At 45.6% G+C, this 16320-nt stretch overlaps 1 protein-coding gene across 1 annotated transcript in view; it reads right to left on the minus strand.

The window, feature by feature from the left end:
• LOC123520619 (neural-cadherin-like) overlaps positions 1–16320 on the minus strand; it is a 49533-nt gene that overhangs the window by 9583 nt on the left and 23630 nt on the right. Inside the window, 7 exon segments of the mRNA XM_045283063.1 lie at positions 2600–2755; positions 2990–3274; positions 3821–3989; positions 4380–4543; positions 4833–5035; positions 8243–8642; positions 9047–9223. Of these exon segments, the coding sequence (XP_045138998.1) occupies positions 2600–2755; positions 2990–3274; positions 3821–3989; positions 4380–4543; positions 4833–5035; positions 8243–8642; positions 9047–9223 (1554 nt within the window).

The raw sequence follows: 16320 nt of genomic DNA on the forward strand, positions 1-16320 counted from the left end.
CGTCCCACACAGGGAATACACCACCAGATCGACGGATCAGCCATGGTTTGGCTACCGTTGCCGTGTTGCTGCCGAGGCAAAGTATGCTGCCTGGCTCCGCTACAAGAGGAACCCGACTCGGCGCAACAAGGACCTGCACAGGGCTGCATGCAGGAGGATGGTGGTAACCAGCAAGTGGGCCTTAAAAAAGTGGGAGGAAAGCCTGCGCCGGAAACTGTGTGGCACTGGCGTAGGAAACAAAACTTGGTGGTCTCTTGTTAAGGACAAACAAGGAACTGGCCACCAAGAATCCATCCCTCCCCTCAGCAAGCAGGACGGTACTGTCGCCACCAGCAGTAAGGAGAGGGCACAGTTGCTGGCTTCCTTGTTTGCTGGAAAAATGAAGGTCGGGAATCCACAGCAGCCACCGCCTCAGCTGGTCCAGCAATGTGAGAAGACTGTCACCATGGTGGAGGTGACGCATCAGCAGGTGAAGCGATTATTGCGGGGGCTGGACACACAGAAAGCCACCGGCCCTGATGACATCAGCCCGCACCTGCTGAAGCGATGCTCCCAGGAACTGGCTGCCCCTCTCACCCAAGTCTTCACAACTTGTGTACGGGAAAACGTCTGGCCTTCAGTGTGGAAGGAGGCTCGAGTAGTTCCTGCACACAAAAAGCTCCAGGACGGACCCAAAAAACTACAGACCCATATCCCTGTTGTCAGTGGTGGGTAAAGTGTTTGAGAGGGTCGTGGCAGAGGTGGTGTGTAGCCATCTCAAGGACAATGCCCTCCTCTCAGACCAACAGTTTGGGTTCAGACCTGGAAGGTCAACCTCCGACCTAATGATGCTTCTCACCAGGCATTGGCAGGACGCCCTCGACGACGGCAAGGACACTATAGTGGTTGCTTTGGACATAGCAGGAGCTTTTGATAAAGTATGGCACAACGGATTACTAGAAAAGCTTCGTGCTAAAGGCATCCAGGGTGGCTTGCTACGACTCTTGGGAAATTACCTGCAGGACAGAAGCCTCAAGGTGGTTGTCAACGGGCAAACATCTGAGTCCCTGCCTGTGGAGGCATCAGTGCCACAGGGTTCAATTCTTGGCCCACTCCTGTGGAATATCTACGTGGATGATCTTCTCCAGCTACTGCCAGGAGTCATGGCCTATGCTGATGACTGCACCCTCTCCTATACCTATCCACGCCAGGACAGTGGGCGGGCTGCTGAGGCCATCAATCAGCAGCTACGAGTGATAAAGGAGTGGGGTGCTCGCTGGCAAGTGACATTCGCGCCGGAGAAGACACAAGCAATGGTTGTCTCTCGGTCCCCAGCCGCCATGGCAGCAATGGCAGGAAAGTTGTCTTTGGCGCTGCTGCTCTCCCACTCCAAGATGACGTCAAGATACTTGGAGTGGAGGTGGATCGAGGGCTGAGGTTTGACAGGCATGTCAAAACCATTGCCAAGAAAGCCTCTCACAGGATCTCCGCTCTCAGAAGGATCGCCAGTTTCCTCGACAGGAAGGGAGACTGCTGCTGTACAAGGCACAGGTGCGGCCCCACCTTGAATACGCAGCTCTCTCCTGGATGTCCTGTGCCGCCACACACAGAAGGAGACTGGACAGCATCCAACGCCGCGCCATACGGCTAGTAGATGCTGCACTACCACCTCACCCAGAGCCTGAGCGTCCCCTTGATTCACTGGAACACCGCAGAGACGTGGCGGCGATCGTAGTGTTCCATAAGGCACAGGTGCAAAGAGTGCCACATCTGGCAGGGCTGCGTCATCCTCTAAGAGTCACCGCACGGAGCACGAGAACGGTGCTCAATGGTGGTGACGCCGTAGAGGTGCCGCGATCCCACGGGTGTCAGCATCAACGCACCTTCGCAGGACGCGTCTCCAGGATGTGGAACTTGTTCACGGCCGCGGTGCCTCACGTCCAGGAGATGAACACACAGTGTCAAACTGATGGCACATAAGTGGAGACAGACACTGCCAACTCCTCTGACACTCTTTGTGACGTGACACTCAGTGTAGTGCAGTGCGTGAATAGTGCTAGTGAAGTGAAACGAATAGTGCTCCATTTACATGCTGACCATCTTGTATATTATCTATTTTTAAGTCTTGTAAATATTGTAGAGAAATAGATTGTAGTACCCTTAGAATAGGTAGCACACGACAGTGCGCCTTTGGGTACATGTTCCTTTGTATTAAGTTTTGTTTAAATAAAAAAAAAAAAAAGAGAGAGAGAGAGAGAGAGAGAGAGAGAGAGAGAGAGAGAGAGAGAGAGAGAGAGAGAGAGAGAGAGAGAGAGAGAGAGAGAGAGAGAGAGAGAGAGAGAACTCATCACATGTGATCGTCATTCCATGAAGTCTTTCCAGATGGGGGAATCCTTGGCCACTAGTTTTGTTTTTTCGGGAAGTGATTCCGTCATCGGCTAATAAATATTTTGGGAGTAAGAACACACTTGCAGCGGTGCGGATGAAGGATGTGAGCCATATCACTACTAAATATCCATGTGAGTTCTGGGCGAGTGTGGCCTCAGGTCGCTGGAGTGGGCAGAGGACGAAGTAACACTCACACACAGAGCTCCGCTGCGTGATGAGCTGTGACTCTTACCTGCAGAGGAAGGCTGGTGGAGGCTAGCGAGGTGGCAGAGCTGTCAGCCTCCTCCAGACTGTCGCCGCTCGGGGCCTGGGGATCGTGAGGTTGAGGCAGGGAGGCGACCTCTGTCGGGTCATCTACCACTACCGTCAGATTTGTCGCTGCCTCTAACTGAAAAACATAAAAGAAGAAAGCACACGTAGAGTCGCTTCCTTACTTCGTGAAGCTTCTAACAAAACTGGCATCTTTTTTTTTTTTTTTTTTTATGACAGCACTCATCGGTTATAGCGACCTCTGCTGTGTATCATAGGCCTGCCTTCTCCCCCCCTCCACAGTCTCCACCCTGTTCCTCTTCCCTCCTTCACCACCCTATCCTCTCTCTCTCTCTCTCTCTCTCTCTCTGACCTGGCGGGTGTGGAGGGCGAGGAGTCCCTGCAGCTTGACGGGGTTCATGAAGCTGTTGTGGCTATCCTTCACACTGACCCACACGCAGGTGGAGGGAGAGGACGGGGCGGGTACTGGGGCAGGCACGGGCGTAGCTGGTGTGGATGTGGGCGTAGTGATGGGCGTGGCGGAAGAGTCTGGGTTCCCACATCCGCCATAAACACTGACCACCTCCACGCCGCTGCCAGGCTCATTCAGTACTGCCTGCACCTCCTTCAGCAGAGAGCCGAGTCCGCCGCCGCCACTCTGGAGGGGAAAGGGGAAAGAGGAGGTGTTACAATGATATATTTTGCGTACTATTATTACTACTACTACTAATGCAATGTCTGTCCCCTTCATGGTCCCTCACTGTGTTGCCATTTCAGGGAGTGTAAATGTTTGTATCTGGTGGATAGAAGGAGTAAAATATCAGGCAAGTTCCAAGAAACCACGTGGTATTCACTGCACACCTACTCGTAGCTTCAACTCTCATTAATTTGTCCATATAATTTGTCTAACCTATTAAAGCCTCCTAATGACATAACATCTGATTTTATTCCCATCTAATAACATCTTATTTCAAAACTAGTTTCTTCATACCTTCTCTTTGAATCTAACTTTATAAAGGTTGAACCTAATGTGAGCTGGAAAGTTACGCTGTTGGTGTATTGCAGACAGAGAGGCAGTGATGGCGCAGCGTGACAGTTGATATGGCGTTCTGACAGATGGGAAGATGGTGGAAGAAACAACCAAGGAAGGCTACGACTATTGCTCACAAGAAGGAGTAAAAGGGCCGTATTTTGGGTCACGTACCGAGGGTGACCATCCGCGGGTGAGAGCTGTGGGCGTGGTGGGTGTGAGGGAGATGGGCGCAGCGTGAGCAAGTGCTTCGGGGGTTAGTACTCGCACCATTACCGTCACATTGGCAGCCACGCCTCGCTGACGCCACGCCCGGTCACTGACGGAGAACTGTAGATCGTACCTGTCGTGGCGGGGGTGGGCAGAGGAGAGGAGAGGAGGGAGAAGTGTGGGGGTTTGGGGATGGAAGAGACGACAAATAATTAAGCAGCAGCCATAGGCAATGGTTGGTGATACACATTGCAAGAGTTGTCACTAGATCTGCGTACAAATATGGTATAAGATAGTCTTGTCGATAAGGTGGGATAAGATTCTAGTCCTTTTCGTTTTAACTTTTAAGAAAGAATGATGAAGTGTCATTGGAATAGATAAACACATAGCCATCACATCAACTTTTATGAATGCAAAGAAAATGGAGTTGTAAAGAAAGTCATAAACAAAAACTACTGGTTAATAGATGTACCTGATTCATCTTTCCGTTATTACAGGGTTTACATTCACATTTGTCTCTCACCTGCCTTCCCTAATCTGGTTGGAGGCGAAGATGGTGCCATCTCGCGGGTGGAGGGTGAAGAGCGGGTGGGGAGGACCCACCCACTCGAACTCTTTATCCTCGAGGTCCCAGTCGTCCGGATCCTTCACGAAAACTCTGCCCAGAGGAGCATCCGACCCACCACCCTGCGGAAGGAACACAGTGCAGCTTCTCGAGGAGTTTGTTGTCACCATCCGCTCCAGGATGTTACATACACTCGGGAACGCGTCACCATGCCTAGCATGAGCTCAACAATGACACAGGACAAACATATAAACCAATATCATAATAACAAGACATCATGATTCAATAAACATCAAACAAACTATCTCCTTATTAGTTAAAGAAAAGTATTACAATGTATTTATCGTAAAATTATTGGGTGCGGTGTAATAATACTTTGGCATCACCAGAGTGGCTGATGCAGCGCCTTACCTGAGTCTTCCACAGGTAGACAGACTTGGCGGCGGGCTTCATGGGATTGTCGTTGAGGTCGTCCACCAGCACGGTGAGGCGGTGAGTGGCGGCCAAACCCTGCGCGTCAGACACCCGCACCGCCACACTCAACTCCCGGTGCTGCTCTCGATCCAACGCGCCCGCCGTCCACAGCTCCGCCCCGCCCCGCCCACTGTCCAGACCTGTAGGAATTGAGGGCATGAGTGGAAGGGCGTCAGGTAGAGGCGCAATGGTTAGTGTCGTTAGGTACAGAGATTAAGAGACAGCGATCAGGTGTGGCGGGAAAAGAAAAAGAGATGAATAGTCACAGTAATGTTTGCTGTACTGACAATCCATGAATATTGAGCAGCGCGCGCGCGCACACACACACACACACACACACACACACACACACACACACACACACACACACATTTACATACGACCATCCCTCAGAAGTATTATCGATGACGTTCTTTTAAGTGCTAAAAATTATATGAATTCCGGAAAATATGTAGAAAAAAATGATAGACAAAATTACGTAATGATTCTCTCTCTCCCCCCTCTCTAAGTAGCGTAAAACAGTCATCCTCCACCCCCCCCTCTCTCTCTCTCTCTCTCTAGTTACGTAAAACAGTTACCCATCATTCCTCACCCTCCTCCCTCTCACCACTGACACTCTTAACGCTCCTATATTCAGATACAGAAGCACTGGTCAAGAATCTGTAGAACGACCAAAGAGAGCTACGTGCTGAGACAGAGGGGAAGAGCACGGTCACTTGGCTGCTGCAATCATTAGGCTACAAGGCGAAGGGAAAGGAAAGGAGGGTAAGGAGGCTGACTTTCAACTCGATTCCGTCCGCAGTGTTCTCCCCGGGGGCACCGTGAGGCAGAGAAAGGTTTCCATATCCGGTAAGGTTAGGTTTTAGACTGGTTTATTTGGGCATGTTTTGGCTAAACGAGGAATGAATACTGCAAATGCCTGAGGTTAACCACGCACACACACACACACACACACACATACAAAATAAGGAAAAAAAAAATAGATCCGATGAAAAAAGAAGAAACACCAAATGCAAAAGAAAAAAAAAAACAAACGAAAAAGAGAAAAAAACGAAGACGAAGCTGAAGGTTTATAAAGGAATACTCGAACAAGCAGCAACAGACTCCCAAATCCTTGGTAGGCTGTCTGATTTCACTACTTGAGTCACCAGCATTAAATAAAGGAAGGCTTGGAGGAGGAGGAGGAGGAGGAGGAGGAGGAGGAGGAGGAGGAGGAGGAGGAGGAGGAGGAGGAGGAGGAGGAGGAGGAGGGATGATAAACAATGCATTACCCACTGGACATTAAGCTATTTACTCTCATTACTCGCAATGGTCCGGGAAGATGGCAAGGTCTGATGCAGAAGGAGACACCCCAGCAAGAAGGGTTAAGTGGTGATAGCAAGGGTTTCTAGTGATGCCGAGTGTCCTTAAGGTGACACTAAACGAAGCACTGTCTACATAAGAGTTGCTCAAAATAAATAACGGAGTAAGTCAGCGGCAGTCCAAAGGCTCCTCAAAACTTTATTATGTGGGACAGTGCGCCAAGACTCCTCCATTCTGCTACTTCCTCTCGGAGTCTTCGACGGAAATTAACACTTGAACTAGCATTAGCCGTGGGGATAATGTAAATGAGCCGTTCAGTGCACCTCGCTCTCTCGTGGTGATGACGCACTGTGTGTACGTACGTCCTTCTCCTTCTCGTCCCCTGTTCTCAAGCACTTGGTCGTCTCACCTCGAGTGCTTTTAAACACACCCTGGAGGAAGGCAATGAAGTTTTCTAAAGATATTTTCATGATTCTTGTGATGAGAGAGAGAGAGAGAGAGAGAGAGAGAGAGAGAGAGAGAGAGAGAGAGAGAGAGAGAGAGAGAGAGAGAGAGAGAGAGAGAGAGAGAGAGAGAGAGAGAGAGAGAGAGAGAGAGAGAGAGAGAGAGAGAGAGAGAGAGAGAGAGAGAGAGAGAGAGAGAGAGAGAGAGAGAGAGAGAGAGAGAGAGAGAGAGAGAGAGAGAGAGAGAGAGAGAGAGAGAGAGCACCCACGAGAACACGACCAACCATTTGTGACCTTTATAAAAAGTCCTTAATGAAGGAACAAATAATTCAAGAATACGGGAGTTGTTAAGCAAATGAACAATCAAATTTAACGAAAGAGGAAGGTTTGATTTAGTACAATTTCTTTCTCTGCATCATCTAATATATTGAATTATCCATTATTATTCTGCCATTAGCGCCTCCAGCTGTAATGATGGACTAAGTTAAGTTGTTCAAGGCTGTACAGAAAACACACACACACACACACACACACTCATAATTAGAGGATATTTTGTAACTTAGCATCAGTATTCTATTTTTCTTTTACAAATGAACATGAAAGAATGAATTCGAATATGTGCCTCGAAAAAAGAAAAGAAAAAAGTATAAATATTCTGAGAAGTCATGAGGTTGATTTGCACAGCCTGGCATGAGTATTCGTTATGAGGCTGTGACCTTTTGTGTGGCGGCTGTGCAGATGACGATTTTTTTTTTTTTTCAGCTCAAAGTTAGAAATAAAACAATTTGAGTAGTAAGTCTGTGATGAGCTAAAATTGTTGTACTGAGGTAATGTCCCCCCCCTCTCTCTCTCTCTCTCTCTCTCTCTCTCTCTCTCTCTCTCTCTCTCTCGTTTTTATTTAATGAAAATGTTAGTACGCCGAGAAGAGGAAGGTTCGATATATTTTTTATTTTTATTTATTTATTTTTTGAGCGAACGCAGTGGTTTTCGAATCCTGTGCGCCTCTCACTTCAAGCTTCAAAGAGCGTGACTCTGCCCTAAGGGGATGAGCCACACACACACACACACACACACACACACACACACACACACACACACACACAAACATTTAGTCGTGCCTCCTTCTCGGAAATCTAGAGTATGCGGTAGTATTTTTTTTTTTTTTTTTTGCTTCTAGTGTAATTTTTTTTTTTGAACACCTTAATACCACTTTATCTCACGCCAATAGAGTTTTCCTCCTCCTTTCCCAGTGCTTCTTTACAAACAGGAAACGTGGCCACTGTTGGTCAAGACAAGATCAAGATGGCGGTGCGCTGGCAGCTTGAAAATTAATATGACTACATAATAGATAGCAGGACGAGACAGCGGCGATACGAATACACCCACTATTCAGTGGTGCCTTAACCCTTTGCTTTGCTATATACGCAGACTGGTGCTTTGGTTATTCTTCTACATAATCAAAATATGACTCATCATTGTAACAAATTGATGTAGATTATGACTAGTGAGGGATGGCCTTGCTATGGGAAAAACAATGTAACTGCAGCTGTTCAAGTCATGCTGCGGCGCACCCTGCCACACAGAACACACCGTCATACTCACGGGGGTCAAACTTCAGCTTGATGAGGGAGAGGACGTGGGGGGGATTTGTGGGAGCTAGGGAGAGAGTGAATGGCGGGCCGTGGCCGAGTGCCCACACATCGGGATCCGTCACTTTGAGGATGCCAAGGCGGGTAGGCGGGCCGCCCTCCATCACGTGCAGGACAGTAGGCGGCAGGAGACGCGGCGGACAGTCGTTGACGTCTGCAACAGTGATGGTGAGTGTGGCGGTGGCGGAGAGGGGAGGCACGCCGTGGTCCACGGCCACCACCAGCGCCTTGCCCGTGGCGCCGTCCGGGGCCTCACGGTCCAGTTGTCGCCATAGACTGACACTGCCATCCGTGTCCACCATGAGAGACCCCCAGCCTCCCTCCAGCCGGTAGTCCACTCCCTGCTGGCCGCTCTGCTGAAAGAGAGAGAGAGAGAGAGACAAAGTTGCTGACAGGAGCCTGTCCTTCATAGGGAAATTGTGAACATCTAAGAATGTGTCTTGAAAAGTTTTCGTGCAGCTGTCCTGCAAAGTTGTACATACAAGCCTCACTCGCCGGGTGGCTCCGCGTTGCAAGGGTTATGACACACTTCCATACATATTCTGCTCTTTTTCCAAAGATACTGGTCGACAGACATGTTCAGTCCTTCATCGCCCATTCTGGAAGACTGAAACATTCCGCTTCTTCTCAATTTTTTTTCCAACATGTAGACGCGTCACTTAAGAAATGACAGGTTATCTAATCCTTCTGAGTCTTTCATACTTCCAATACTGCGTTCACTCACTTCACCTTTTCAGCCTCGCGCTGTGGTACTCACTGCGTCAGGATCCCGGGCGGGAAGGGCGGCCAGTGGCGTGCCGGGGACGGCATCCTCTCGCACCGTGACGTGGGCGTGTGGGCGGGAGAACACTGGCGGGTTGTCATTCACGTCCCTCAGGTGCACAGTGACCCAGGCAGAGTCCACGTGGGCGAGGTCCTCCCACCCTTCAGGACCCTGGGAATGACATTATTGAGAGAGAATTAAGGCAATGAACGATGATGAAAAGAGGATAATTATATTTGTTAATGGTAATTAAATGTTGGTAATAGCTGTTCTTATTCCTTAAACTACTACTTTAGTTTGGAAAAAAAATTTACTGTTCCTCTCACATAAGAATCATAAATGATATATTTCGAGATATTAATCCACGCGAGATGCGCTTAAATGTTCGCCTGAAGCTTGCCGTAACTAGGTCAAGGGATGTGACTCATCATCTTTCAGTTTGCTTAGCTGTTGTTAATTCTGACATTTTTTGACGCGGAACAACCTTCATCAGTGTATCAACCCCACACTTCCGGCAGCAATTTCAGTGCAACTTTCGTAGCTTCTGTTATTTTTGCAGTTAGAAGTTCCGAGGCCACACCAACACCGCTAGCAGGAACACCACGCGTCTTTAGAATATCAAAGCGTGTGACATGAGAGCGGACGAGAGTTTGTGTTAGAAGATGATTGGAAGAAATTATCAGAGGTTGGTAAAGTGGATCTTAAAACACCAAACGCTTTTATGTTTTCATTAAGCTGTCTTACTTTTTTTTTCTTTTTTACGTCATAGCCTACAGCGCCTGTAGGTATACTTGACGAGTATGGGAAGAGCTGTCCATCTTCCACCCATTAACGGCGCAGGCAATTTTATTTATCGTGGTACCCATATCAGGGCCCATATCACCACCAAACGCATCTTTGGTGTAAGGCAATTACACCACCTAGAATCTAGGTATCATGGTGACATGTAGATAACTTTAATTAAACCACTCGACAAATGACAAAGTTTCAAGCCGGTACGTGATGGGATTCGAATCTATGCATGGACGTCTGCCCGATCCCAAGGTCACCACCCTATCCATTACGCCACCATGTGTGTGTGTGTGTGTGTGTGTGTGTGTGTGTGTGTGTGTGTGTGTGTGTGTGTGTGTGTGTGTGTGTGTGTGTGTGTGTGTGTGTGTGTGTGTGTGTGTGTGTGTGTGTATGTGTGTGAGAGAGATAAGTAAGGCCGGTCACAAATAAAAAAAGAAAAAAAAGAAAAAATAGACCATAATAATATCAATCAGTCTCCTCGAAAGAAGAAGAAGAAGAAGAAGAAGAAGAAGAAGAAGAAGAAGAAGAAGAAGAAGAAGAAGAAGAAGAAGAAGAAGAAGAAGAAGAAGAAGAAGAAGAAGAAGAAGAAGAAGAAGAAGAAGAAGAAGAAGAAGAAGAAGAAGAAGAAGAAGAAGAAAACAACAACAATAACAACAACACCAACAGTTGCACACTAACAAGATAATTAAAAGAAAATTACCTACAATATGAAGGTAGAAGAAGGCGTTTGTGAAGGACAGTGTAAATATTTCTTGGTACCATAATGTGTCGTAGGTAAAACGACAGTGTTTCCTTGTCTAGGAGAGGGAGGGAAAAGCGATAGGAATGCAAGGACACTCACTCGCCTTCCTTCTGGGCCTACATACCACCATCTGCTTCCTTCCTGTTGTGTAATTCAAATGCGACAGGGACGGTCAGCACACCCTCGCACCTCGACACTAGAAGGGCCGCCGTGTAAAGCCTTCATTTGCAGAACATCAACGTACGGCCGAGATTTCAGTCAAAGCATCTCCGGGTTCCATTCACGGCCGCCACTTTCCGTTTACTAGGAGCCCGAGTTACACTTTTCTTCTTTTCTAGAATTTCTATTCAAGTCGCTCTCGTTCGTTTCGTTTGATGCTTTGACCATCCTTCATTCTACTCACTCACAGCATCAAAGGTCTCCGGGGACGGCGCGGCCTTAATTAAGTCAGTAAAAGCAACTGAGAGAAGCATGCCCGTGTTCGCAAACGTTTTGGCGCCTTACCTTGACTCCTTTCATCAGTTTGCAGTAGAAATTATTGAAGTATACATGAGAGCTTTCTTGATTTTAGTAATGATTTAATAAAAATCAACATTAATGTGGAAACGCAAGTTATCATCTCTATGGTTTAAGAAAATAGTCCAAATGAGAGCTTAGACTGATTAATTAACCATAAATTTAGTCAGGAGGAATTTCTAACTTTATTCTTTTAATGACTGATTTAATGCACTCGACGAAACAGATGTTGACACTTATCTAGTAATATGTTGAGACACACGTGTGTGTGTGTGTGTGTGTGTGTTTCGAAAGATTAAAAATGGCCTACGTCACGTATGAGAGATAAACAAGGTCGGTCACTAGAAAAAAATAAATAGACCATAATAATACAATCAATCTCCTCGAAATAATAATAATAATAATAATAATAATAATAATAAAAGAATAAGAAGAACAAAAACAAGCAGAAAAAAGGAGACGAAAAGATGAAATCCATCTATATACATCGTCCCCCTCTGCCCTTCCCCCCCCCAAAAAAAAAAAAAAAGACCTTATTAGCAAAGAGGGAACCTACATAGTACATCATCAGTGCAAAATTACCGACACAGTTCCGACGCAGTTCTTGAAAAATCGGGCCAAGTGGTAGAGTCTCACGTCCGAGCAAAAGTTTGGTGGTTTTGAAATGAGCCGCTACCACTTGCGTTGCAGCGAGTACGTGCCAGGAAGAGGAAGGGCGAGACTCAGGCTGGTGTGAAGAAGCCGACGCCAAGGAAGATACACAGTTGATAGCTTCCTTCATCATTACTCAACTCTACTACCACCACCACCACAACCACCACCAAGGATGATATAAGATTGATAGGGTTCACTACCATCGCCTCTCAACACTGCCAATACCTAGGATGATACGTTTCTTGATTTGCCCTTTTTACCACCACCACCACCATCACCATCACCACCACTACCACTGTCACCATCATCGTAACAACACTTTCTCGACATTACCGTATTATCAAGACACTACTATTACAATACTTTTAGTTACCTTTACTATATCTATTACCGTACACGTTACTTAACCTCCCATCACTCATATTTGCCTTATTTTTCTTATGTTCTCGTGAAATACTATGCATACGTTTGTTGCTTGACCAATACAACAAAAAAACAAGCGAAAACAAAGCAATCGCAGACCAGCTTTTGTCCTTCTTGCTTCCCCACACAATACTTCACCTCCTAGCACTGATACTTCCCTTATTTTCTTATGTTCTTATGAAACTCTAGGCATAAGATTGTAGCTTGACTAACACAACTAAAAACAAACGAAAACACAAGGCAATCACAGACCAACCTTCGTCTTTCTAGCTTCATCACACAATACTTCACCTCCCAGCACTCATACCAGCCTTATTTTCTTATGTTCCTATGAAACTTTAGGTATAAGATTGTTGCTTGACTATCAAAAATGAAAAAAAAAAAAAAAAAAAAAGGCAATCACAGACCAACCTTCGCCCATCTTGCATCGTCACACAATACTTCACCTCCCAGCACTCATACCAGCCTTATTTTCTTGTGTTCTCATGAAACTTCGGGCATACGGTTGTTGCTTGACTAACACAACTAAAAACAAACGAAAACAAGGCAATCACGAACCAGCCTTGGCCCATCTTGCCTCGGTACCCTTTACTATACCTCCCGACACTCATACCACAGGGCGCTGTAATGGAACCATGCATAGTGATAGAACGAAAACATGCATAGAGGAGTGTGGAATGGGAACTGCGGTGCTTTCTGCAGTGAAGTTGGAAAAAAAAAATAGAAGAAAAAAATAACTGACGGTGCCCAGTGCTGATTTGCCTAGACAGAAAGGAACATTGCTCTTAGATACAACAAAAAGGAAAAGGTAACTGACGGTGCCCAGTGCTGATTTGCCTAGGCAGAAAGGAAGGAACATTTCTCTTAGATATAACAATGACAGATTCTCCGAGTTTCATGATCCAACCTAATTTATCATGTGTCGAATCATGTTTTAGGGAGAAATGCAATGTACTGATTATTCGTGCATTAAATGAGAGAGAGAGAGAGAGAGAGAGAGAGAGAGAGAGAGAGAGAGAGAGAGAGAGAGAGAGAGAGAGAGAGAGAGAGAGAGAGAGAGAGAGAGAGAGAGAGAGAGAGAGAGAGAGAGAGAGAGAGAGAGAGAGAGAGAGAGAGAGAGAGAGAGAGAGAGAGAGAGCTGCAACTCCTTCTTTAAAACCACCCACTCCTTTCGTGCACTTCCTTATCTTATCTCCCCTGCACCATACATATCTAAAAACCTGACGCGTATTATCATTCCTCTCCTCTCTTCATATAAAACGAAGACACCTTGACAGAGAGAGAGGGGGTGGGGATGGAATAGGGAATGAGGTAGGATGAGAGAGAGAGAGAGAGAGAGAGAGAGAGAGAGAGAGAGAGAGAGAGAGAGAGAGAGAGAGAGAGAGAGAGAGAGAGAGAGAGAGAGAGAGAGAGAGAGAGAGAGAGAGAGAGAGAGAGAGAGAGAGAGAGAGAGAGAGAGAGAGAGAGAGAGAGAGAGAGAGAGAGAGAGAGGTGGGTGGGTGGGTGGGTGAGGGGTTTGGTCTCGACACGTGTATTATTTTGGATATCGTTACATGAATAAATAGTGACATTGATTTCCTATCGCACGGCACTTCCCAAGATTTTTTTTTTTTTTTTGTTTGTTTCATCGATTTTTTTTTTTTTTCCTGTCCCGGGTCACTGCTCTTACGTCTGATCTTTGCTGTTGTGGCCTTCTTGTACACGGCACACACACACACACACACACACACACACACACACACACACACACACACACACAGAGAGAGAGAGAGAGAGAGAGAGAGAGAGAGAGAGAGAGAGAGAGAGAGAGAGAGAGAGAGAGAGAGAGAGAGAGAGAGAGAGAGAGAGAGAGAGAGAGAGAGAGAGAGAGAGAGAGAGAGAGAGAGAGAGAGAGAGAGAGAGAGAGAGAGAGTGTTCTACATATATGAATGCATTGTACTCTGATAGACGAGAAATTTTAGAGTAAAGAAAATGAACAGAGAGAGAGAGAGAGAGAGAGAGAGAGAGAGAGAGAGAGAGAGAGAGAGAGAGAGAGTAATGCACGGGTTCCCTCATGGAGTGCGTGGCGTGCCGCGAGTGTTTACGGCGTTATTGATATGGCCCTAAGAAATCTACATATATATTGAGGCGGAGGGGGGAACGTCAACTACACGGCGGTTCAAGGCTGGTCAGCTTGTTTTTACCGCCCAGTGTCTTCCAGTGGGCATCCCGCACAGAGGCTATGCAGAAAGAGGAAGAGGATTGGTGGTTTAGGAAGGGTCTCTCTCTCTCTCTCTCTCTCTCTCTCTCTCTCTCTCTCTCTCTCTCTCTCTCTCTCTCTGTGTGTGTGTGTGTGTGTGTGTGTGTGTGTGTGTGTGTGTGTGTGTGTGTGTGTGTGTGTGTGTGTGTGATCTGGTGGAGTGTTTGAATGCTGAAATTGAACATGACTGGAATTCGTTTTGGAAAAGATACCTAGAGACAACATCTGTGTGTGTGTGTGTGTGTGTGTGTGTGTGTGTGTGTGTGTGTGTGTGTGTGTGTGTGTGTGTGTGTGTGTGTGTGTGTGTGTGTGTGTGTGTGTGTGTGTGTAGTGTTTACCAATTTGAATTTTTACAGACTCGAGTCAAAATCGTAATCTGGGGTCTTTGAATACCAGTTTGTCATATTTTTCTTCGAGTTTATGGTGTCCTTTTTACCCGCGGCCACACACACACACACACACACACACACACACACACACACACACACACACACACACACACACACACACACACACACACACCGTTTCGTCTGGTAATGCATTTCACTGTTCTATTTCTTTATTTGCAAAACTGTATTGTTGCTCATCCTTATATTTCCTTTCTTGCCACGCTGACTGCTGTGTTCTCTTAACGTCGGTATTCTTATAAAGGCAAATGCAAGACCTGAACATCTCTGCTTTATATATCTACCAACTTATCTACAGTTGCTACATAATTATACATTACCATGCCTCTTCTTTACCTTACCGTGTGTGTGTGTGTGTGTGTGTGTGTGTGTGTGTGTGTGTGTGTGTGTGTGTGTGTGTGTGTGTGTGTGTGTGTGTGTGTGTGTGTGTGTGTGTGTGTGTGTGTGTTACATGTTCCACCCTCCATTTCTTACATCACGTCCTCTGAAATCCTTTAATGTAGGAACTTGAGGGGAACTAAACCGTCCTTGTGGAAAGAGAAAACAAGTCGCAGCGTGGGCGTCCTAAAGTGGTGGTGGTGGTGGTGGTGGTGTGAGTGTGACCGCGGCAGCTTCCGTGCAGGACTCATAAAACAAGTCATCTCGTCCCAGTAATTTGATGGAAGGAAAATAAAGAAAAAGAAAAGAAAAGAAGATGGAGAAAAGCGAGTGAAAACCATGAAAGGAAAGAGATAAGTCATGAACTAGAAAAATGGAGTGAAGGTGGTCCAGTATAATGAAAAATACTATTACTGTCTGAAAAAAGAAAAAAAAAAGAAAAGAGAAGAAAAGAAAAGAAGAAGAAGAAGGAGAAGAAGAAGAAGAAGAAGAAGAAGAAGAAGAAGAAGAAGAAGAAGAAGAAGAAGAAGAAGAAGTTCACAGCACCCACAGTAAAAAATGAAAAAGGAAAACAAACACACGGTCTAAAGAAAACAAGGAAGCAAACTCCCATGGTCTTAAGAAGAGAAGAAAAGAAAAGAGAAAAAGAAAAGTATTAACAAATAAATAAAAGTCTGTCTTAAAAAAATCTCACGACCTTTCAAAACTGACAAAAGAAAAGAAAAAAAAAAAATAAATAAAATGCGCAGAAATTATAACACACCCAGAACATCCCTACAAAAAAATAGAATAAATGCAAAAAAAATACAAATAGAAAAAAAAACTAGATGAAAAATAAATAAACAAATAACATAAATAAATAAATAAATAAATAAATAATAAAATGAATATATATAAACTGAAACAAATATATAAATAAAAATACGATAAAAAAATATAAATATCTTGGAGCACAAAACGCGATCCAGATAACTTACACACAAAACTAACACAATTCAACTTACCTCAGCTTAACCTAACTTAAATAAATGCAATATAGCAACTAATGGTCTAATACAAGCTTCATAAACAATACTATATAAAACACACACACACACACACACTCTCTCTCTCTCTC

Source organism: Portunus trituberculatus, chromosome 47 (assembly GCF_017591435.1).
Source record: "Portunus trituberculatus isolate SZX2019 chromosome 47, ASM1759143v1, whole genome shotgun sequence".
Classification (NCBI taxonomy): domain Eukaryota; kingdom Metazoa; phylum Arthropoda; class Malacostraca; order Decapoda; family Portunidae; genus Portunus; species Portunus trituberculatus.